This window comes from Lytechinus variegatus, chromosome 2, assembly GCF_018143015.1.
Source record: "Lytechinus variegatus isolate NC3 chromosome 2, Lvar_3.0, whole genome shotgun sequence".
Taxonomy (NCBI): domain Eukaryota; kingdom Metazoa; phylum Echinodermata; class Echinoidea; order Temnopleuroida; family Toxopneustidae; genus Lytechinus; species Lytechinus variegatus.
This window is the reverse complement of record NC_054741.1, coordinates 59,237,414-59,263,126: the sequence shown is the minus strand read 5'-3', so window position 1 is coordinate 59,263,126 and position 25,713 is coordinate 59,237,414. Positions and strand designations below refer to the sequence as shown.

At 35.7% G+C, this 25,713-nt stretch overlaps 2 protein-coding genes and 1 pseudogene across 2 annotated transcripts; all 3 read right to left on the bottom strand.

The window, feature by feature from the left end:
* Positions 1–6,984: 6,984 nt before the first annotated feature.
* On the bottom strand, positions 6,985–15,701 carry LOC121408498 (transcription intermediary factor 1-beta-like). Its single transcript, XM_041599978.1, has 2 exons — positions 15,612–15,701; positions 6,985–9,990 (listed from the first exon to the last, which is right to left on the bottom strand). Exon 2 carries the CDS (start codon positions 9,978–9,980, stop codon positions 8,154–8,156), a length of 1,827 nt encoding a protein of 608 aa, XP_041455912.1. The 5' UTR covers positions 9,981–9,990; positions 15,612–15,701; the 3' UTR covers positions 6,985–8,153.
* Positions 15,702–16,408: 707 nt separating this feature from the next.
* Positions 16,409–20,981, bottom strand: LOC121406889 (annotated as a pseudogene).
* A 616-nt stretch (positions 20,982–21,597) lies between these two features.
* On the bottom strand, positions 21,598–23,505 carry LOC121409540 (E3 ubiquitin-protein ligase TRIM33-like). The gene has a single exon (XM_041601455.1). The coding sequence runs from the start codon at positions 23,500–23,502 to the stop codon at positions 21,670–21,672; it is 1,833 nt and encodes a 610-aa protein (XP_041457389.1). The 5' UTR covers positions 23,503–23,505; the 3' UTR covers positions 21,598–21,669.
* Positions 23,506–25,713: the final 2,208 nt, after the last annotated feature.

Below are 25,713 nucleotides of genomic sequence, written 5' to 3'. Positions count from 1 at the left end.
TGATTAATGATTTAGACATTCTTCTAAGTTCGCTCTATTTCTTTTTGGCATTTTAGCACATCTCTTCATTGTTATCATCACGTTGTTATATGAAGTCACGTTTCTATTAAAACCAGAAAGTATCAATGCTAAAGCCAGAAAGTTGTATTTTACCTCCATAGTCATTTCAGAAACATTTTCTTCCAATGGGAGCGAAACGATTTCTAATGAACTGTTCGAATGTAAGACTATCACAAGTAAATATTGCTGCAATGCACTCAGGATTCAATAATATAGAACACCATCAGAATGTTAATGAAGTCTTGACATTGCTTGATTTGTTATTGCACGGGACTGTTAGGACATTCTATCATCTTCCTGAATGACTTTATCACCTTTCATGATTGATGAACTAGCCTGGATTGTTGAATTAGACCTTTGAAATGCATCAAAGATTGAAGAAGACTTGGTGTCAATTTCTTGGTAAATCCAAGAGATTGTAAAAACATTCCAACATCTTCCAGATAAGACTACATTACTGTTCATGAGTGATGAACTAGTCTGAAATGCTGGAAAAGATCTTTGAAGGCATCGTGATCTGTCACTTCTCTTCAATAGGATCAGACACCTTTGCTTTCTGAAACCAGTGTTTTTATAAAGTGTTTGTTGCAGAAAGAGATACATCACAACAGTGTAGTGGGCTTGTAAGTTTAAGAGAGAAGGAGGCTGAGTCAACCTTTTCTAAGTCGGCTGATATATTACCAGTGACCATGTAGCCCAAAGGAACCACTTATTGGAATAAGAGCATACCATAGACGGCGGAAGCGGGGGACGAAGGGGGCCTGCCCCCACCTCAGATTTCTGTTGATAGCCTTTTTTGTCTGCTTGTCGATTTTGTTTCCTGCGTCGTCCTCTAAATTCAGATGGTCCCCCTAACATTTTTGTGGTCACCCCCCTAAAAGTTTTGTTGATGACCTTTTTTTTTTTGCTTGTCCAATTTTTTACATGTGTCCATCCCGAAATTTCAGGTGGACCCCCTTCCCTTAATTTTTGGCTTCCACAGAGATGACAATAAATACACAAGATGGATTGCAGGGGCCATTCACATCCAGGAGAACCAGGCACATCATTCTCAGGACGCACACCACTAATGGGATCCGGCAATTTCGGGAATCCCCTTTAGACCCGAAATGACGTAATGGTTAGAAAAATATTCATATAAAATCAATGGTACATATCTGAACAATATTTTCTTATGGCCATAGAGAGGGATTACTACTGGATCTGTTCAGTCCCATTGGAGAGCAGTAATTTGTCAATGCTGGATTTTATGGGACCTTAATTAGTTGCCCAAGAAACACTGTTAGCACTGTGACTGCAATCAATTTTGCACGTAGTCTGCGTTTGAGCCCTCTATAGCGCGAGAAAATGCTAAAAAAAAATCCCTTTTCATATTTTTAGCATTGGAAGGAGATTAGATGAACTACCAAATGATAATGGCTTGGATGAATGTTGTCATTATTAAGACTTATTTTGGGCGATTTTTTCAAATCTCATTAAAACATGAGTCTATGGTGTGTGCCCCTCACGGGACTTTCGCGCAACCGATACTGCCCCATCTACGTCGAGTCAGCGTTAGTGTGAAGAAGCCTACTGAAACCACAGAAATACAATACACAATTAGTTAACAATTCGATGACTGAAACGAGTAGGCGAAGGCTCACAGGTAAAAAAACCTAATTGATTGTGAAAAGAGAAAAATTTGTTCGAATTGAATTCTACCAATCAGATGAATCTCTGTACAGATATCAGCTATGTCTTTTAATTGTTACTAAGTTGTCAATATTCTGCAAGATAAGAGCTCTGGTTCAGTCTGTTTGGGGTATAGCATATAGCAATGTAGCACTAGCAGATAGCTTCGCACGTAGGCCTTTCTGCAGCGCTGAGGAGGATCATACGATAAAATGCCCCCCCCCCCCCCCTCCCTCCAACCAGATGGAAGCACTCCGATAGTTTTCAAAACTAAATTTTTGTTTATATATTTTGCATAGGAAGATAACGAGAGACAGCTTTATAAAGGTGTCTCTTAATATTATCATTATTATTATTATCATCATTGTATTTATAAATGGATGAAAATCCCTCTAGTTCAAAGATGAGTTATCCTCTGGGAGAGGTGTATGATCTATTTAAACGATCATACAACACCTCTCCCAGAGGATAACTCATCTTTGAACTGGAGGGATTTTCATCCATTTATGAATTATAATAATAATAATAATAATAGGCATTTATATAGCGCCATCTATCTAGAAATATTCTATTCCGAGGCGCGTTGTTATTATTATTATTACCCCGGCTTTAGCTCGAGCTGCCTCTCAGCGCTCATGCATTCAAGGAATTAATCCTGCCGGGTACCCATTCACCTCACCTGGGTCGAGTGCAGCACAATGTGGATAAATTTCTTGCTGAGGGAAATTACGCCATGGCTGGGATTCGAACCCACGACCCTCTGTTTCAAAGTCAGAAGACTTATCCACTGGGCCACAACGCTCCATATAATGATGATAATAATAATAATGATAATAATCCTTGATTCTAGCATAAATCCTAAAATGATCGCTTGGCATTTGCCGAAGGTTATATTTACATCTTAGGCCAGACTCGATTGCATGATCCTGCATCCGTCTGCCGCTTTGCAGTGAGCCACCATATGCCTCTTAACTTGCTCTTTGTGTCCAGTGTAGAGGATTCATCTTTGGTGATGAAAACCTTGAAGATATCTTGCAGAGTGTAGTTTTGGTACAGGAGGCAGACCAATCGGTGATTCCTGATCTGATTTTCCTCCCATTCACAAAGACAGGGTCTAGTACTCCCAAAGACTCTAGGGCAAGTGTTCTTCAGAAAAGCTCTCCTCGAGAAAGAGTTGTTTTCGGCGAAGGAAAGAGGGACTGGGTTTTTCAGGTGAGAAGTTATTTGGGACTTGGGAGTTAATTTGATATATTCAGAATGGTGATCTACATTCAAATGGCAGGTAGGAAGGAATGAATATTATCGAAGCTGTCATGGAATAATATTGAGAAGAATAATATATTCCATTCAATTCAATTCAGTATTTATTTCCAATATAGGAATAAGACTCTCATATTTATTGTCATGATCGTGTACAGTTGAAACCATTTTTCTTTCTTTCATGATATCTCTCCAGACGTACTAATCAAACCTATCATGAAGAGTATCTTAATAATTGAATATTAATTTTACATTCACTTACATCATCATCCAGAAACATGGTGTCTTTGGAAAGTATTTTCATCCTAGTAATCTCAAATCTTGATTGAATTGGAAATTTGTCGTTGTCCAATACAACTTGAAAGTAATATTCAAGACTTTTCAAATGTAAAATCTAGTCCTTTGGGTTTATTCTATACTGCAATTCTTGTACATATTTTTGACTTTTTTTTTGGGGGGGGGGGGCAAATGAAATATATTTGATAAACAGTATGTTTTTAATGAGAATTCTGTTGTATTTTGATTTATAGTTTATATCACTTTCAGTGATTGAAAACTTCTCGATATTGATTATATTTGATTGTGAAATTGTTTGATCAATGCCTAACAGTTCTTTGTAGTTAATTTCTTTCCAAAGAGGAAACCCTCATGTTTGTTTGTTTTTCTTTTTTTTCTCTCTCTATCCCCCTCCCTCTCTCTCTATCATGTCCCAACCTCTTGCTCTCTATATACCCCCACCCCCTTTTATTTCTCTCTCTCTCTCTCTGTCACCCTTATAGTTAAACTAACAAACGACGAAAGCGAAATTCTCGTACAATACTTATCGCGACCTTTATTATGTATCTTTAAAGAATTAGACTTGTGTTTCTGACTACGCAGATAACATGTACACATGTAGTGTGCAAGGTATATCTAGATTTTATTAAAAGATGGGAGAGGGAAAAGGGACAAAGTGAAAGAGAGAGAGAGAGGGCAGAGGAAAGACAACTAGTAGGAATAATTGATAACTAGGAATGTTAAGTAAATGATTTAATGTCACAAATGCATATCTAAATTTATTTTGAGTAATCAAATTTTCAGGTGCATAACTAACTTTAATTTTTTTAAAGAAAATTTTCTTTACAGATTAATTTCCAGAAAGTGATAAAAACATTTTAAAGATAAATGCAGTACTCTAAAACACTCGTTTTTAGTTACATATAAAGCAGCAAAAGAATTCATTCACCTATGCAGTATTGTTTTCACTAAATAAATGTAGCATCGTAAACAACATGGCAAACAAATTTTCAATTTTGAGAGTTCAATAACAATTATATACATTTATATTTTGCATTCTCTTTTCATGTTAGTATAAGGTTTATTGTTGATTATATTCAAGTAATGTGATTTGGCAAAAAACAGCCATATGTATGAAAGCAGAGACAAGAGAGAGTTATCTACTAAAGATGATGAATTAATTTGGTCTTTCACACAAGTCAAGATTCTACAATGTTCATGTACATGTATATGCAAGGACATATGTGAAAATAATAAATCAAAGTTCAATGAATCCTTCATCTTCCAACTATTTTAAGGCCCAGACCGATGATAACATGAATTGAATGGACTCAATTGAGCAAGCAAGTCACTGAACATTTACTTTAAAACCTGATGAAAAATAAGGAAGTTGACAGAATTTGAAATTTCATCTCTATTATTTATGTGTGTCAAGTCATGATGCAGCAAGTAATCTGATTTTTTCACTTTCTTTTTTTAAACATGAATTGTTAATTATTTCATTGCTTATTAGAGTATAAACTATGTCTTATCTCCCAAAACAAGTTACCTCAATCACCAATATGGTTCTTATACATCACATTTGATCATTAATCATTCGTTTTTGTTATTTCTACGAGCAGAAACAAAAATAATAATCTTGTAAATTTTCATAATAAAAAAGGTAGGGTGGCATTGTCAGCTCACTTTATATTCATATTAATGATGACGTTCATAACTGTTTCACCAACTGTTTTTCATTTCATTTCGGGTTTTTGAGGAAATCCTATTTAACATAGATAGGTGTACTCTTTTACTTCAGATCATATATTTTTCAGTCTGCATGGAGAACTCATATATAGTCCTTAAAAGGCATGTCTAATAACTCTACAAGATTAAGTATTTGCTTTAATATGAGAATATGATGTTTCAAGTCAATTGAACACATGATCTATTTCCTTCTTTTTCATTGTACACCTTTTCTTCTACCAAAACAAACCGACTACAAACAAGAAAATAAACATTATATAAACAATGTGTTTCTTGCACATCACATTTGATCAGTAATCAATCTTATGTTAAATATTATACAGACAGAAACTAAAATGAATATTACAATTTTTCATAATAAAATACAAAAAAAGTATAAGGTGATTGTCAGCTCACTCAATCCATATCCATGCACTGTTTCGCAAATATAGGGATAAAATGCATAATGAAAATTTTGAAAAGCCATAACTTTGTTATTTCATTTCTGATTTTGATAAAATTCTATTGTCTTACATAATGTACAAACTATTTTAAGTGTGGAGAATGCATAGTCCACTTATGTAACTATATGCAGGCAAGTGCAAGATCATATATTTGTGTTTTTTATATGAGTATAACTGCTACAAGTAAATGAATACATGATACAATTTCTTCTTTTTCATTGTACATCTTTTCTCTGACAAGTACAAATCGAAAGAAAACTGAAATTAACAAAATACAAATATATACAAACTGAATGATTTAAGCATAAAACCCCTGGAAAACGACTTGGAGCAAGATACGCCTGCGTAACACAAACTAGATAACAAAATACAAAATATAGGAAGGACTAAGAGAAGGGGAGGGGGGCAATCATGTAACTCCCCTAGAACATGTTTAGAGAAACATGTGTTGTGAATATTTTGCTCGAAAAAGTGTCACTGCTGCTCCATAATATTGGCGTCAAATGATTATCTCTCATGGTCCCGGAAAGCGGGGGTGCTGAAGCGCCCTCAATATTTTCCTTGGGGGTGCTGCGTGTATTGTTCTTCATAGGCAGCAGCCCCTGGAATTCTGGAAGGTGTGACAAAATGGAGAAATGTAATCACCTACATTTTGTAAAGAAACTTTTTTTTCGCTTGCCAAATTTACATCAGCACCCCCAGTCAAACAAGTGGAGTGCCTCTGGCAGTCTGACCTGCATCACGCGATTCAATATAACAGCAGTGCTGACTTTGAACACTACTATCAAATAATCATTCACAACAAACACCATTCATATAATGATACAATACTACATTCATTGACAATAAATGACATTTGACGTTGATCGTGGGTCCTAAGACTTGTCAGTAATACTTGATTACCCTTATATCCACATTTTATAAGCTATATCTATAAACTTTGAAAGTTATTACAACGATCTAGTAATTACCTCCAAAATGGCCAAAGTTCAATGACCTTAAATGACCTTTGGCCATGTGACCTGAAACTCGCATGGGATGTTCAGTGATACTTGATTACTCTTATGTTCAAGTTTCATGAATCAGATTAAAAAAATATCAAAGTTATGATGGTAATTCAACAGATACCCCCCAACATGGCCAAAGTTCGTTGACCCTAAATTACCTTTGACCTTGATCATGTGACCTGAACTCTGGTTGGTTGGTTGTTCAGTAATACATGATTACTTTTATGTCTAAGTTTCATGAACTAGGTTTATATATTTTTGAAGTTATGATGGCATTTCCAAAACTTAACCTCAGGTTAAGATTTTGAACAGATGTTGATTTCCCCAACATGGTCAAAGTTCATTGACCCGAAATTACCTTTGACCTTAGTCATGTAGCCTGAAACTCGGGTAGGATGTTCAGTAATACTTGATTAATTAATGGACCATGATTAACCTCATGGCCAAGTTTCATGAACAAGGTCCATATACTTTATGCTGTCATTTCAAAAACTTAACCTTCGGTTAAGATTTGGTGTTGACGCCACCACCGCCGCCGCCGTCGGAAAAGCGGCGCCTATAGTCTCACTCTGCTTCACAGGTGAGACAAAAATCGTTTCCTGGGCCCTGTCCTATCCTTTTTTTATTATAATTATTAATTTTACGGTTGCCGATCCATATCACATATCGTGCTCATTCGCGATCGAACTAGCAAACCATTATCCCCATTCCTCAATGTATTTTTTTATTTATCAGTGTATCAATCGGCTGATGCCTGTTCATTTTTCTCAGTTGTTTGATACAAATCAGCATTTATATACAATACAATACACGCTCCTCTTAATGTACATTCGCTAAGACGCAGGACGCGTTAATATCAACATAATATTCGTTTTATAGGTCCTAAAAAGGGAACAATTTATCTAAAGATATCAGAAATGCACCATCTTTTAATTACTTTACGCCAGAATTTTACGTTCATTCACAAGGCCCTGGGAAGCGGGGTGCTGGGGATGGATCTCCATTTTGTAGTGAAAACCCTTTTATTATTGTTTATTTTATTTTCGTTTTTCAAATTTACTTCAGCACCCCTGTTAAAAAGTCATTCCCATGGCCCTGTTATCTGTATTCAGAATTGTATATTATCCATTAATTGTTATATTTCCTAAATATTTTAAGCAATCCTGTTTAACCATGCTGTACATGGTGAATATCTAAAATGCCACCGTTGATCATTAAAGGGTTCTTCAATCTTTTACATAAACTTGTTTTTGCATTTGAAATTTACATATTGGCATGCATGTAGCAATACAATTTTATCAATTTAGAATTTAGTTATCATATTTTTTATTAATTCATTTGATTTATTACATTTTCCACAAATCAGTCAGATAAATTCAATTTGATCGGGATTGGATAAGAAAATACCGAGACATCTGAAAACAGATTGTTTTTCAATAATTTCTTGGACTACTTTTAACCATTATGTCAAAGTTTATATCCACATTCTATTCACTTCTGATCAGCTTAATTGACAGCATCGTAAAATAAAGACAGAGCGAAAGTGCCGGTTACTGATACTTTTGGATTTTTTTCTAGGAAAGTTGAAGAACTTTATGGAGAAATTTATGTCATCTAGAAAGTCATTTTTTAACGCTGTATACAATGTTATCATACGACGTATTTCTTGTGGTTTCATCCACGATTTTTATGTGATCATGATATAGAGGTTATCAGGAGTGCAGAAGGCGATCTCTCCTGATCGGTACTGCTGGAGATAATACCAATTTCTCGTAGGCTTCTCAATCTTGTACTCTTTAACGAGGTTCCGAACGTACTTCAGCTCGTCAGTGTACTCATCGATGCTCACCAAACCTTCATTGTGCTTCACCTTGGCTACCAGGATTGTATTGCTTTGAGACACTGCAGCATGTAAATAATTTGGTTTTGTTAATGTATGTTTTACATCACCTTCTTTGTCTATCAATCGTACAGTATCAACTGTACCAATGATTAGTGAATCATTGTAGGAAATGACTTGGTCAGGTACATATCCGTGGCATGGTATCTCCTTGATTGCCTTCCCACCTGCTGATGAGAACACCAGGATCTTCTTGGGTTTCCTGTAGCTAACATAGATCAGATCATCACTATCAACAGTGAGGTTAGAAAACCCACCTTCATCGTGATTCAGAGTCTCAAACATCACATCCAACTTCATGAACTCTGGTGTGTACAGTGCTAAAGTGTTTGATTTATCAGTTACAACACATCGACCATCAGAGAGGAAACCTAATGCACGAATCTTAACATCCTTGAGGACTGTCTGCTGGAGACGACCATCAAAAGAGAAGATGTTCACGCCACCATCATTACATCCTACTGCCATCCTACCGTCTGGTGTGTTTATCATGACATTCATGCTATCTTTAGTAGGCAAAGCAATGCTCTTTACAGCTACATTCACAATTTTACCAAGATCTAACTCGTCCTTTCCGATATTTCTCTCAAAACTGGAACTTTTCGCCTTCATGCATGTTTTATTCGGCTGCTCGCAATCAGGATTTTCCTGATTTAAGGCCTCTTGTAGGTCTTCACATAAAGTGTCATATACAGCCAAAGTATCCATGTCTACTGGTGCATTTCTCCTATTGGTTACCATCTCAGCAATGGTCGTCAACTGATTGATGCGCTGCTGAGCTGATTTCTTCATTTCTCCCAGGGCTTCCTCTACTTTTTCAGTCTTTCCCTTGACTTCACCAAGTAGGATTTCTCTCTTCTCTGTCAACTGCTGAACTGCTTCATCATATGCTTTGACGATGTCATCTGTGCAATGCTTCATAGCATCATCCACACACTTCTGCTCTTTATCGATGAGATCGATGTAATTCTGAAAGCAAGATTGTTTCTTCTCCACCTTGGATTTAAGCTCGTCGATGGTCTTCGTGTGATGACTTTCATAAGCAGCTGACTCGATGACCCGGTGTCCTTGGTCTTTATGTTCCATAACAGCACACCTGAAGCATGTGAATCTCTTGCAATTAGAACAGAAACATTCTTCGTCTTCTTTCGGATGCTTCCTGCATTTCCGGTATCTACGTATTGATACCTTTCCTGATGAGATCTCACTCATGGCTATGATCTCATGATCAACAAAGTTTTTCCACTGAGAGTGCATATTGTGGCAAGTAGTACATAGATAGTTGCCACAGTCTTGGCAGTAGACAACAGCTTTGGGCTTATCCTCGGAATCACAATTCGTGCAAATTTGATGGTGATTTTTCACGTCCTCTATAAGATTCCTGAAAGCTAGGCTTGCCGGTAGTTGGCCGACATCCTGATTTGGGACCTGGGTATCGGCTCTGCAGACAGGGCATCGGATCATCTGATCATCACCACGGGATTCCAAGAGCTTTTCCAGACAGGCCTTGCAGTAGGTGTGGCAACATGACAGGATCTTGGGATCAGTGAAGGTAGTCAGACAGACGGGACACTCCAGACTCTGAGCAATCGTGTCTTTTAATTCCTCAGCCATGACCGGAACTCTACATAATTACAAAATAAAAACAACGAATTCATAAGAAGGGAAAACAATGCCACTCTGGAGCGTACCTGAAAATGTAGAAAGGAACGGAAGAAGGGTATGACAGCATACATTTCTTGATTTATCAATTCTTTAGAAGATGTGCTTCTGATTGACCAAGTATACGCAGCTATAATTAATATAGCTGTTTATTCTAATATTCTAATAATGATAATAGCAATTTACAGCCTCGTAACGGCCGGCCCGACCCCGAAAGGAAACAAGAAAAAGATGAGGGGGAAAATTGGAAAATAGACTTTATATTAAAAAAAATTCGCTCGCACTCGCATTGCCTGTGTAATGAATCCGATTCAAGAAGTTCATATCCAGTTCTGAAATCAATTTGAACAAAATATTTTAGCTCGCACATCAAGCTTTCAATCTTTTGTTTGATTAACACAAATTGTTATATCAAAATTTTCAGCTTGCGCTGCGCGCTCGCATTGTTTGATTTGTGAGATACATATCCTCTTGGAAATTCTTTCCAAAATTTGTCAAAATGCTCCTTTATCATGTCAGTATATCAACATATTAAGCTCGTGCTTCGCGCTCGCATTTAATTGTTTGAGACACACAGCTTGTTCTTTGTTAAATAAAAATGCGCTCAGACTGTCCAGTTTTTAGGTCGGAAGATTAAAACTTTTGCGCTCGCGCTTCGCACTCTCATTTTATTAGTGATCATGTATCCTAGTCATTAATCACTAAAAACAGCCCCAATTGAGTCCCTTTCACATTACTATAATAAAATTTCGGCTCGCGCTTCGCGCTCGCATTGTTAGATACTTACCTTTATTCATGATTATTAAAACTGCTCAGAATCTTCAGTTCTAAGGACATAAAATATCAAAGAATTTTAGCTCGCGCTTCCCGCTTGCATTATATATTGAGACCACATGAGATACCTTTTCTTGTTTATAACAATAAAAACTAACATATACTTATATAGGATATCTCCATCCTTAGCATCTCCATCTTCATTGCTCAAATTACATTACTGCTGTTTTTCATGAAATGTACTGTTTATCGATTCTGCTGTATTAATGTATTATATTAATCAATGAGTTCTAACTTGGGGTTGTCATTTTTTCAAGCAATCTGCTTATGATGACAATCCTTCTGCAAATTGTAAATGTTAACTAATTTGGTATGAGATCAGTTTTGTTTGTAATGATAATTTTAGTACATTTAGTTATGATTCATGCCAAAAAAAGTTCTCAATATACTATGTTTGTTATGTTATGGAAAATGTATTATATACGAATGATGTAATTGCAGAAGTAAACAATAAAATAAAATCAAAATCAAATATACTTAAAACTTCAGTCTTTAGTTATAGGACTACCCCCTGAAAAACCAACAAAAAAAATCAGATTATAGCGGCCAATCGAGAAAAATGTTGATGAAAATATTTTTTGGCCCCCCTATTGGCAAAAGCTGGATCCGCCCCTGCAGATTATTATTGTATTTCCGTAATTTAGCTAATAGTGATTTTTGCTCTTGTTGTTGTACCCGGATTCTGTTCTGTATTAATTTATTCGTGATTATAAGTTGTTAAAGAAATGTGAGCAGATTGATTATAAGTTTACATTCGAAATTCTTTTATATTCCTTTTCTTACCATGTTCTTACCAAAGTTTATGCGTAAACTTGAAACAATTATGTTAATGATGTCAAGTTATATTTATTTTTTCATGTGATATGAGGAAGAAATAGAATATGATTTTTTTTAAAAAATCTTCAGTCTGCCTGAAGATGGCCGAAAGCGTGAAACCGACGGTAGTATATAGACCGATCTGACCAAGGTATGAATATATATATATATATATACATACTTTACCTTTCATTTTTGAGAGCTCTATATGCTCCTTTTAAACTCTATGATTTTATTTCGACGACATTTTAAAACTATTTGTGATTATTATATGTAGTTTAAAATTAAAATTTATGGAAAGAAGGGTACAAAATAATTCCTTCAAAGTTTTTCATCTTTTCGGGATAAACGTTCTTACATGTAAATAAATTTTCACCTTCTAATCACTGAAATTTTCCTTTCATATATTATATTATGTTCATATGAATATAACGTAAGCATAAAATCATATAAAGCTAACCACATTAAGCCTAAATGCATCGATTGAAAAATTTAGCTTGACATCATTATATTAAGCTCACAATAAAGGAACCAAAATTATAATTATCATAATCTGTGTATCAATGTGTCATAAATAAGGTTTTATTATTCATAATAATTCTTTTTTTCTAATAAAAAACTTAATTCCACATTGTGGAGTACGCTTATCCTATAAATTAGAATATTAAATCATATCTTTGTTATTTTATCCATAATTTTATAATACCTTTTCCAACTTAATTACTTATTCATCTCCAGCTTTTATGATATTTTCAGTTTCTGTTTTTCTGAATTGCTTTATCTTTTCAAATAAAAATAGACATGATTTTCAGCTTTGGGTACCACTTCATAAAAAATATATATATATATAAAAGTACGGAGTCTTACAAGGATAGGCAAGGTAGCAATAGGGATCCTGTTTGATATGCTCCCGGAGCCAACACGGAATACCCGGATGATCACGGATGTTACTGGGTCTTCACACGGACCTACACGGTTGCTCACATTCTGTACTGGGATATATCTTGCTAGAATGAACTTTCGTCCCTTTTTGCAGCATCTGGAGCATGCTCGTACTTGGTTATGAATACGTACTATTGTTCATGTACGCAAACAATACAAACATTTGACCCCGGATAAAGCCGGTATCAACAAGGATCACCCGGTTCTTACAAGGAGCCTCCCGGATGCATTCGGTAGCTACACGGATGTACAAGGAGGCTACAAGGATGAACACGGATGATTATCAGTCCGTGTACTCCGGGATGAAAAATTGAACACGTTCAATTTTTCTCCCGGACATGCCGGTACATCAAGGATGGCGCCGGAAGAGTAGCCAGAGTGTACACGGTAGTCCCGGACTGTACACGGATGACCCTGGATTGACAATCCGGGATGATCCGTGAAGGTGTAAAAGGGGCTTTAGTAGTTTTATTGTTATCTACATTGATTGAAAAGTTTAGCTTGACATCATTATATTGAGATCACAATTAAGGAACCAAAATTATAATGATCATAATCTGTATATCAATGTGTTATATATAAGGTTTTATTATTCACAATAATTCATTTTTTTTTTCGAATAAAAAACTTAATTCCACATTGTGGAGTATAGGCTTATCGTATAAATTAGAATATTAAATCATATCTTTGTTATTTTATCCATAATTCTATAATACCTTTTCCAACTTTCTTATTCATCTCCAGCTATTATATTTTCAGTTTCTGTTTTTCTGAATTGCTTTATACATGATTTTCAGCCTTGGGTACCTCTTATAAGCGAGTAATATTAAATTACTGACTTTCATCAGTGAATTTTACCTGATTGCTCAGAAAGCATGAGTGCTTATATATGCATTTTCATCTTAAGAATTATTAGCATTTCTCAATGTGACAAAGATGGCCTATCTATACGCATACCTTACATTTTTAGTCCAAAGTAAATTATGATTCCATGTCTGATATGGGAGACATTCTAAATATGAGTTGACTTTCATCAATGTGAACTAAGAACACAATACACACAAGTTTTTTTTTCTTACTCTACTGAAAAGAGTTAATTCACTCACCTTCCCCCTATGTACAAGATGAAATCGTTTTACGATAGTAATAAAATATGCACTGAATTATGAATAGAAGCTGAGTTCTCTGACGTGCGTATTTTTTTATAGTAAACTGATCATAATAATACCATTATCATTGTGTACGAACTGTTAATAGCTCTATGGTTCGTCAATCTATTATTAATGACTGGGAATTCCCACCGACCTTTGACATTTTCTATAGTTTTGATAATGCTGTTCTTGTATCAAGAATTAGTGTCTCTTTATTATGCTGCAGAGGCGAAGATAGTGGGATATGTTCATACAGCTTCCCAACCCCCTCCCCCCATATACAAACTCGTATTCCATTGCATGGAGGGAATGTTTACTTATGTATCTATTTATTTTTATTTAGACGGTTTATTACAACAAGTGTATCTATAGCGGCTGAAAAGCCGAATGGCATAACCTTTTACAAACATTTGCATGTTGGATTTGTACATTTGTACTTTTTACGGGGCTTTAAAGGTCAAGTCCGCCCCAGAAAAAAATGTTGATTCGAATCAATGGAGAAAAATCAGACAAGCATAATGCTGGAAATTACATCGAAATCTAATGTAAAATAAGAAAGTTATGACATTTCACAGTTTCGCTTATTTTTCACAAAATAGTATATGCACAATTTAGTCGCATTCAGATGGGAGAATCGATGATGTCCCTCTCTGTTTCTTTTGTTTTTATTGTTTGAATTACACAATATTTAAATTTTTACAAATTTGATAATACCAACTTAACTGAATCATAAAATGTTAAAACAATGGTAATTCCAAATATTTAGGGAGGAATAAAACTTGTTCCACAATGTAAAGAAAATTATTTCATATATTTCATAATAATAAAGTACAAAAGGAATAGTGAGAGAGGATGATGTCATCAATTCCCTCATTTACGTACAGACCAGGATGTGCATAAAACTATTTTGTAAATTAAGCGAGAGTTTAAAAATGTCATAACTTGACTCTCATTTATATCCGATTCTGTTGATGCAAATTTTGGTGTTGTGCTTGTTGGATTGTTAAATTTATAAAGTTATCAGAATGGGGGGGGGGGACAAATCGATATGTTTGCTCCTACCCGAATATTAGTAAGGGTAATCACCCCCTCCCCCGATCGACGCCTCTGCTTATGTTGACATGGCCAATTATCTTGCCAAGTTGACTTATAAAAATGTTATATGGTAACAAGCCTTTGAACAACACGTCCAACACGTATCTCGCAAAGTTGCCGACATACAACTTTTTATCAGTCGATTTGGCGAGATAATGTGTTTTGCCAAATCGATATACGTTCCAAGAGTCGACTTGGCGAGATAACGTTTTGCGAGGTTGACATAATAACGTTATCATGTCGACCTGGCAAGATAAAATATCTGAGGTATTCATACCTGACTTAACTATGTGCATTTTGTTTCAGGATTGGGTGAACTTAATTTCCATAATATGATTTAAGACCGTGTCTATTAGTATCAGTGACATACACTATTTCCATGGGTTTGCTCAATAACTATCTTCATTAAAGTCTAAATGGTACGACATTTCAAGTGAAATATAGCCTACAAACAATAAATGTACAGTATGGTTTGTATTAAGTGATACTAAATTGTCACATTTCTTTGAAGTACCCATGGGATAGACAAACATTATCAAATTGTCATTTTAAAAAATCCACTTTGGGTTCCACTCCACTTTATTTTTTCATCTTACTTCCGGGTTGACAAAAAGTTAATGTACATTGTAATATTTAGTAACGGAATTTCCTCTCCATTTTTTTCATCTTGCTAAATACTATCAATCCTTAAGGTGTGTAAGACACCTACCCTTCAAACAATACAAGAATAGTTAAATTCACTCACCTTTGTCTATATCCGTTAATTCCAGAAGTAAATTTCGTTCTATATAAAAAAATGCAATGTTATTGGTCTCAGTCCTCCCCGTGTCCACAGTGTTGTGCAGTTATTACAATGTGATTCATTCATCGTAAACGAATTTTACATATTTACCAAGCAGTCTATTCAGTGACGGGGGGAAATTCCACCGAACATTGAAAATGTAATGTCAAATAATTATAACAATAACCATGACGATGATGGTATTCTGTACCTCTGTGCCTCTACACGATCGCATGGCTTTAAATATAAATTTTTCACATAACCTCATGACTTTGTTTCAAATGAGACTTGGGGGTGTTGCAAGATAATTTTTGCAATCAATTGTAAATATTCTGTTGTCATTTTACACTTGATAAATCAATCTTAACTGTAGCAAGTGAGATTACACTGCTTGTTTCAAGAAGCAGATTAGACATCAATCGCAAATTTGTTTTTAATCTAAAAACTTGATCGATTTAGGGACTGAAAATAGACTTGCAATTGATCGCAAGTTTCTTGCAACACCCCTTTGGAATTAAAAAAGAGCAATTTGTTATAATGACATAAACTAAACCTTCATCGTATGATAGCAATTCATCAACATTTTGTCTTGACAACTTTCCACGATTTTGTTTGGCTGAAAAAACATCATTTCTAAGTAGCTGTTGAATAGAAATAGGACTTGTGGGATAAAACGTCCGACAAACCCTATGAAACACTTCAATAATAATAATAGTAATAATACGATGCTTGTATAGCGTATATCAGAGAGAGGATTAAAGCTATTTGTAGACTGTCTCAATCATAGAATCGCTTATTACAAATAAGTTTTAAGGCGACTTTTGAATGCAGAGGATGTAGATGCCTCTTTAATGGAAGAAGGGATGATATTCGGAATACGATCGGACAGCTATACAGTAGCAGATCATAGTTTCTCACGTAGGCCTTTATACAGATCTGAAGACTGAGGATCATACGATTAAATGCCCCCCCCCCCCTCCAACCAGAAGCAAACACTCCAATGATTTTTAATGCCGAAAACTTTTATATTTTCGGCATAGGAAGATAACGAGAGGCAGCTTGAAATAGGTCGCATACATTCGTAATTCCGAAGGTTCGTTATTCCGAAGGTTCGGATATTCCGAAGGTTCGTCATTCCGAAGGTTCGTAATTCCGAAGGTTCGTAAGTCTGAAAACGAAATGAGGTTCGTAATTCCGAAGGTTCGTTAGCCCGAAAACGAAATGAGGTTCGTAATTCCGAAGGTTCTTTAGTCCGAAAACAAAGCGAGGTTCGTAATGCCGAAGGTTCGTTAATCCGAAAACGAAATGAAAGGAATGCAAAAAGCAAATGATCCAATGTCTCGGGTGTCGCATTGCAAAAAGAGCATAATGCATTGGTTTTCTTTCCTATTTCTGTGCGCCATTCATTTGTATGTATTAAGTTATTTAAAATGTTATAGTGTGTGATTCGAAGTCTGGTGTCAATAGTGATTCGTAATGGAAGAGTAAACAATTTGAAAGTCTGTTGCCTATCGATGTTGTAAAGTTGATTAAAGCGAGTAAACACCTTGGAGGTTTGGGATTTATTTATATTCAAAAAGTGCGATAAAATTGCTTAGTCGATGTCGATAAAGAGTATCTTAATAATTGAATATTAATTTTACATTTACTCACATCATCACTCAAAGACATGGTGTCTTTGGACAGTATTTTTATCTTAGTAATTATAAATCTTGATTGAATTGGAAAGTTGTCCGACTCCACTACAACTTGAAAGTAATATTCAAGACTTTTCAAATGTACAATCTGGTCCTTTGTGTTTATTCCAAACTGCAATTCTGGGGGGGGGGACAAATGAATTATATCTGATAAAAAGTATGATTTTAATGAGAATTCTGTTGCATTTTTATTTAAAATTTATATCATTTTCACTGATTGAAAACTTTTAGCTACTAATTCTGTTTGATAGTGAAATATCTAACATTGTTTGATCAATACCTAAGAGTTCTTTCTAGTTGATTTCTTTCCAAAGAGGAACCCCTTTTTTAACCCACCCCCCCCCCCCCCCCGCCTCTCAACTCGTGTTTTTTAATCCAATTTTTCTCTCTATCCCCCTCTCTCTCTCTATCATGTCCCAACCTCTTGCTCTCTATATACCCCACCCCCTTCTTTCTTTCTTTCTCCTTTCTTTCTTTTCTTTCTTTCTTTCTTTCTTTCTCTTTCTTTCTTTCTTTCTCTCTTTCTCTCTCCGTCACCCTTATTAGTTATTTAACTCTTGAACTAACAAAAGACGAGAGCGAAATTCTCGTATAATAATCATCATGACCTTTATTATGTATCTTCTCAAAGAATTAGACTTATGTTTCTGACTACGCAAATAGCATTTACATAATTATGTAGTGTGCAAGGTATATCTAGATCTTATTGAAAGATGGAAGAGAGAAAGAGACAAAGTGATAGAGAGAGGGGGGGGGGGGGGGGGGGGCAGGGGAAAGAAAACTAGTAGGAATACTTAGGAATGTTCAGTAAATGACACAAATGCATACTTAAATTTATTTTGAGTAATCAAATTTTCAGGTGCATGAGTTACTCTAATTTTCATTTTTTTTTAACAAGACAATATTCTTAACTAATTAATTTCTAGAAAGTGATACAAATATTTTAAAGATAAATGCAGTACTCTAAAACACTCATTTTGATTTCTATTTAAAACAGCAATATAATCCATTCACCTCTGCAGTATTGTTATTAACTAAATAAATGTAGCATCGTAAACAACATGACACACATTATATCTTGCATTCTCTTTTCATGTTAGTATAAGTTTTATTGTTGATGTATTTATATATTCAAGTAATGTGATTTGGCAAAAAAAGCCATATAAATGAAATTAGAGACAAGAGAGTTATCTACAAAAGATGATGAATTAATTTAGTCTTTCTAACAAGTCAAGATTCTACAATTTTCATGCATATCAAAGGATACAAGTAAACATATGTACCGATAATAAATCAAAGTTCAATGAATCCTTTATCTTTCAACTATTTTAAGGCTCAGGCTGATGATAACATGAATTTAATGGGCTCAATTGAGCAAGCAAGTCACTAAATATTTACCTCATGAAAAATAAAAAAAAGTTAACATGGTTAACAGAATTTAAAATTTTATCTTCATCATTTATGCATGCCAAGTCATGATGCAGCAAGTAAGCTGATTTTCTCACTTTCTTTGTTTAAACATGAATTGTGAATTATTTAATTGCTTATAAGAGTATAAACTATGTCTTATCTCCAAAAACAAGTTACCTCAATCAACAATGTGGTTCTTATACATCACATTTGATCATTAATCATTCATTTTTTTTATTTCTACGAGCAGAAACAAAAATAATAATCTTGTAAATTTTCATAATAAAAAAGGTAGGGTGGCATTGTCAGCTCACTTTATATTCATATTAATGATGACATTCATACAGTACTGTTTCACCGGTAGAATGCATAATGCAACACTTGAAAATCCATAATTTTTTCATTTCATTTCGGGAAATCCTATTTTACATAGATAGATGTACTATTTTACTTCAGATCATAGACAGCAAAAACTGTGGTGTTAACCGGTGTACATAGAGGACCACACCAGTTATTCTAATCGGTGTTAAATTGCTGGTGTTAGTTTTACACCTATAGTTGTTATTACAACACCTTTGGTTGTTACATTTACACTCTTTGGTGTTATGTTCAATCTCTAGGGTGTAATTTTAACACCTCAGGGTGTGGTCCTCTATTAACACGAATTGGTGTCAGTTTTAACACCACAGGTTTTACAGTGTATATTTTTCAGTGTGCATGGAGAACTCATAGTCCTTTAAAGGTATGTCTATTAACTCTTTTCAGGCAACTATCAGATTAAATATTTGCTTTAATATTAGAATATGATGTTTCAAGTCAATTGAACACATGATCTATTTCCTTCTTTTTCATTGCACACCTTTTCTTCTACCAAAACAAACCGACTACAAACAAGAAAATAAACATTATACAAACAATGTGTTTCTTGCACATCACATTTGATCAGTAATCAATCTTATATTAAATTTTATACAGACAAAAACTAAAATGAATATTATAATTTTTCATAATAAAATACAAAAAAGTAAAAGGTGATTGTCAGCTCACTCAATCCATATCCATGCACTGTTTCGCAAATATAGGGATAAAATGCATAATGAAAATTTTGAAAAGCCATAATTTTGTTATTTCATTTCTGATTTTGATAAAATTCTATTGTCTTTCATAATGTACAAACTATTTTAAGTATGGAGAATGCATAGTCCACTTATGTAACTATAGTATATGCAGGCAACTGGAAGATCAAATATTTGTGTTTTTAATTTGAGTATAACTGCTACAAGTAAATGAATACATGATACAATTTCTTCTTTTTCATTGTACATCTTTTCTCTGACAAGTACAAATCGAAAGAAATCAACTAAAATTTACAAAATACAAATATATACAAACTGAATGATTTAAGCATAAAACCCCTGGAAAACGCCTTGGAGCAAGATACGCCTGCGTAACACAAACTAGATAACAAAATACAAAATATAGGAAGGACAAAGAGAAGGGGAGGGGGCAATCAAGTAACTCCCCTAGAACATGTTTAGAGAAACATGTGTTGTGAATATCTTGCTCGAAAAAGTGTCACTGCTGCTCCATAATATTGGCGTCAAATGATTATCTCTCATGGTCCCGGAAAGCGGGGGTGCTGAAGCACCCCCAATATTTTCCTTGGGGGTGCTGCGTGTATTGTTCTTCATAGGCAGCAGTCCCTGGAATTCTGGAAGGTGTGACAAAATGGAGAAATGTAATCACCTACATTTTGGAAAGAAACTACTTTTTTTGGCTTGCCAAATTTACATCAGCACCCTCAATAAAAAAAATCGTTCCAGGCCTACCCTATCTTTTTTATTATTATTATCAATTTCACGGTTACCGATCCATATCACATATTGTGCTCATTCGCGATCGAACAATAACCAACGATTTTCCTCATTCCTCAATATTTTATTTTTATTCATCAGTGTATCAATCGGCTGATGCCTGTTCTTTTTTTCTCAGTTTGATACAAATCGGAATTTATGTACAATACAATACACGCTCCTCTTAATGTACATTTGCTAAGACGCAGGATGTGTTCTTATCAACATTGCGTTTTATAGGTCCTAAAAAGGGAACAATTTATCTAAAGACATCATAAATGCACCATCTATGAATTACTTTACGCCAGAATTTTACGTTCATTCACATGGCCCTGGAAAACGGGGTGCTGGGCATCCTGGGGGTGGATCTCCATTTTGTAGTGAAAACCATTTTATTTTGTTTATTTTTAATTTTATTTTTGCTTTTCAAAATTACTTCAGCACCCCTGTTAAAAAGTCATTCCCAGTGTCCTGTTATCTCTATTCAGAATTGTTGTAAATCATCCATTTATTTTCATATTTTCATAAATGTTTCTTTATATTCTAAGCAATCCTGTTTAACCATACTGTACATGGTGAATATAAAAAATGTCACCGTTGATCATTAAGGTTTCTTCAATCTTTTACATTAATTTGTTTTTGCATTTGAAATTAACATATTAGCATAAATGTAGCAATACAATTTTATCAATTTAGAATTCATTTATTGTATTTTTTATTGATTCATTTTATTTATAATATTTTCCACAAATCAATTTGATCGGGATTGGATAAGAAAATACCGAGACATCTGAAAACAGATTGTGATTGAATAATGTCTTGGACTACTTTTAACCGTTATGTCAGAGTTTATATCCACATTCTATTCACTTCTGATCAGCTTAATTGACAACATCGTAACATAAAAACACAGCGAAAGTGTCGGTTACTGATAATTTTGGATTTTTTCTAGGAAAATTGAAGAACTATATGAAGAAATTTATGTGTCATCTAGAAAGTCAATTTTAACGCTGTATACAATGTTATTATACGACGTATTTCTTGTGGTTTCATCCACGATTTTTATGTGATCATAATATAGAGGTTATCAGGAGTGCAGAAGGCGATCTCTCCTGATCGGTTCTGCTGGAGATAATACCAATGTCTCTCAGGCTTCTCAATCTTGTATTCATCAATGAGGTTATGAATGTGTTCCAGCTCGTCTGTGTACTCATCGATGCTCACCAATCCTTCATCGTACTTCACCTGGGCTACCAGGATTGTATTGCTTTGAGACACTGCAGCGATGGGTTTAGTATTACTTGGTTTGGTTAATGTATGCTTTACTTCACCTTCTTTGCCTATCAACCGTACAATATTACCTGTAATAATGATTAGTGACTCGGTGTAAGAAGTGATTTGCCGAGGTTCATATCCGTGGCATTGTATCTCCTTGACTGCCTTCCCACCTGCTGATGAGAACACCTGGATCTTCTTGGGTTTCCTGTAGCTAACATAGATCAGATCATCACTATCAACAGTGAGGGTAGAAAACCCACCTTTATTGTGATTCAGAGTCTCAAACATCACATCCAACTTCATGAACTCTGGTGTGTACAGTGCTAAAGTGTTTGATGTATCAGTGACAACACATCGACCATCAGAGAGGAAACCTAATGCACGAATCTGAACATCCTTGAGGACTGTCTGCTGGAGACGACCATCAAAAGAGAAGATGTTCACGCCACCTGGATTACATCCTACTGCCATCCTACCATTTGGTGTGTTTATCATGACATTCATGCGATTTTTATTAGGCAAACTTATGCTCTTTACAACTAAATTAACAATTTTACCGAGACCTAACCCGTCCTTTCCAAAATTTCTCTCAAAAACGGAACTTTTCGCCTTCCCGCAAGTTTTATTCTGCTGCTCATAATCAGGATTTTCCTGATTTAAGGCCTCTTGTAGGTCTTCACATAAAGTGTCATACACAGCCAAAGTATCCATGTCCACTGGTGCATTTCCCCTATTGGTTACCATCTCAGCAATGGTCGTCAACTGATTGATGCGCTGCTGAGCTGATTTCTTCATTTCTCCTAGGGTTTCCTCTACTCTTTTAGTCTTTCCCTTGACTTCATCAACTAGGATTTCTCTTTTTTCTGTCAACTGCCGAACTGCTTCATCATATGCTTTGTTGATGTCATCTGCGCAATGCTTCATAGCATCATCCACACACTTCTTCTCTTCATCGATGAGATCGATGTAATTCTGAAAGCAAGATTGTTTCTTCTCCACCTTTGATTTAAGCTCTTCGATAGTCTTCCTATGATGACTTTCATAAGCAGCTGACTCGATGACCTGGTGTCCTTGATCTTTATGTTCCATAACAACACACCTGAAGCATGTGAATCTCCTACAGTTAGAACAGAAACATTCTTCGTCTTCTTTCGGATGTTTCCTGCATTTCCGGTATCTACGTATTGACACCTTTCCTGATGAGATCTCACTCATGGCTATGATCTCATGATCGACAAAGTTTTTCCACTTAGAGTGCATATTGTGGCAAGTAGTACATAGATAGTTGCCACAATCTTGGCAGTAGACAACAGCTTTGGGCTTATCCTCGGAATCGCAATTCGTGCAAATCTGATGTTGATTTTTCAAGTCATCTATAAGACTCCTCAAAGCTAGGCTTGCCGGTAGTTGGCAGACATCCTGATTTGGGACCTGGGTATCGGCTCTGCAGACAGGACATCGGATCATCTGATCATCACCATGGCATTCCAAGAGCTTTTCCAGACAGACCTTGCAGTAGGTATGGGAACAAGACAGGATCTTTGGATCAGTAAAGGTAGTCAGACAAACGGGACACTCCAGACTCTGAGCAATCGTGTCTTTTAATTCCTCAGCCATGATTGAACTCTACAGAATAAAAAAAAAAAAAAAAAAAACGAATTCATGAGAAGGAAAAACAATGACCTTCTTTCGTCTCTGGAGCGTACCTCTCAGAGGCCGCAGAAACGGGGGGGGGGGGGGGGGGGACAGCAGGGGTTCAGCTACCGTACTCAGAAGCGGATCTAGAGGGGGGGTTGCAACCCCCCCAAAAAAAAATCCGGGGACCATTTTTTTAATCTTATTTTTTTTTAACTTGTAATTTATTCTATTTCTATGTATGTATTTCATTTATTATTATTATTATTGTGAGAAGAAATACTACACGATATACCAGATATTGCCATATTCTCAACTTTTAATTTCCGTTCGGGAATTGTTACCCAAATATTTCACATACTTGTGTATCACAGGAATATCAAACATTAATTAATACACCAATACTTCACAAACATGTGTATCGCAGTAATATCAATAAATGTCAATGCCTGCAGAGGAAGGAGAGAGTAAGGCTAAGAATTAACCACATAGGGGGAACCGGGTCACGAGTCACGTGACCAGCTGGGAGGATGGTGGCTCCGCCCAGTGTCCCAGTTGCCTGGGACGGGGATCCCCTACGAAATATCCGATAATCTTGGCCTTTCCCCGCCATTGGCTCACAGAGCTCTTGGTCATTCCATCCCCTGCATGCTTCGAGAAATGATAATGAAATTGCCAAGTACTAAAAAACAACCAAGATGCATGTCGTTTACAGGTTACAACGTCCTGTTAATAACAACCCCAACCATCCAGCCAAATATTTAACAACCCCAACCAGCCATCCATTTCTTTACAAAACCATATATCAGCCTATGAAGATACATAATGAATCTTACTAAGCAACAAGACATGCAAACTTATTTAGCCACTCCATGGACAACTGAAAGTCCAAACTTCCTCTAGAGTATAACCACGAGGTAATAGCTTTGTACCAACCATCTGTTGGCCTAAAGTCTTGTTGATAACAGCCCCAACCATCCAGCCAAATATTTAACAACCCCAACCAGCCAACCAAAATATGTGTATACAGCCAAAGAGTTACTCCTTGGTACAACCCCAACCAGCCATCCATTTCTTTACAAAACCATAAAATCAGCCTATGAAGATACATAAATGAACCTTACTAATCAACAAGACATGCAAAGTCATTTAGCCACCCCATTGACAACTGGAAGTTCAAACTTCAACTCGAGTATAACCATGAGGTAATAGCTTTGTACCAACCATCTGTTGGCCAATAGTCTTGTTAATAACAACCCCAGCCATCCAGCCAAATACTTAACAACCCCAACCAGCCAACCAAAATAATATGTGTACAACCCCAACCAGCCATCCAATTCTTTACCAAACCATAAAATCAGCCTGTGAAGATACATAAATGAATCTTACTAAGCAACAAGACATGCAAACTTATTTAGCCACCCCATGGACAACTGAAATTCCAAATTTCCTCTAGAGTATAACCACGAGGTAATAGCTTTGTACCAACCATCTGTTGGCCTAAAGTCTTGTTGATAACAACCCCAACCATCCAGCCAAATATTTAACAACCCCAACCAGCCAACCTAAATATGTATACAACCAAGGAGTTACTCCTTGGTACAACCCCAACCAGCCATCCATTTCTTTACAAAACCATAAAATCAGCCTATGAAAATACATAAATAAATCTTACTAAGCAACAAGACATGCAAACTCATCTAGCCACCCCATTGACAACTGAAAGTCCAAACATCCTCTAGAGTATAACCATGAGGTAATAGCTTTGTACCAACCATCTGTTGGCCAATAGTCACGGTTTTCTACCAATTACATGTGTTATGTGTCATAGTAATCATATTTAACCATTCCTAGCACAGTGAATGCAAATTATTTCATTCATGCTACCCATTTGTGCCCGTCTCGCATGTTATACTGATAAGATATATATATATATTATTATTGTTTTTTTTTCTCTCTTTCTTTTTTCAACCCTTGGGCTAAAAAGAAAATCCACTGATTAAATATATCGACGGAATCCGTAAATGCACCTAAAGGATCATCAATACAGAGGAATGAGGGGTGGGAGGTGGGAAAATGTCTTTCCCGGACGGAAATTAGAAAGTGAATGACTCGATTTCATCCGCGCTGATCGCGCATTCAGAGCATTGGCGCATTTCGGATGTGTAAAATTACCGCGCACGCTTTAATGTG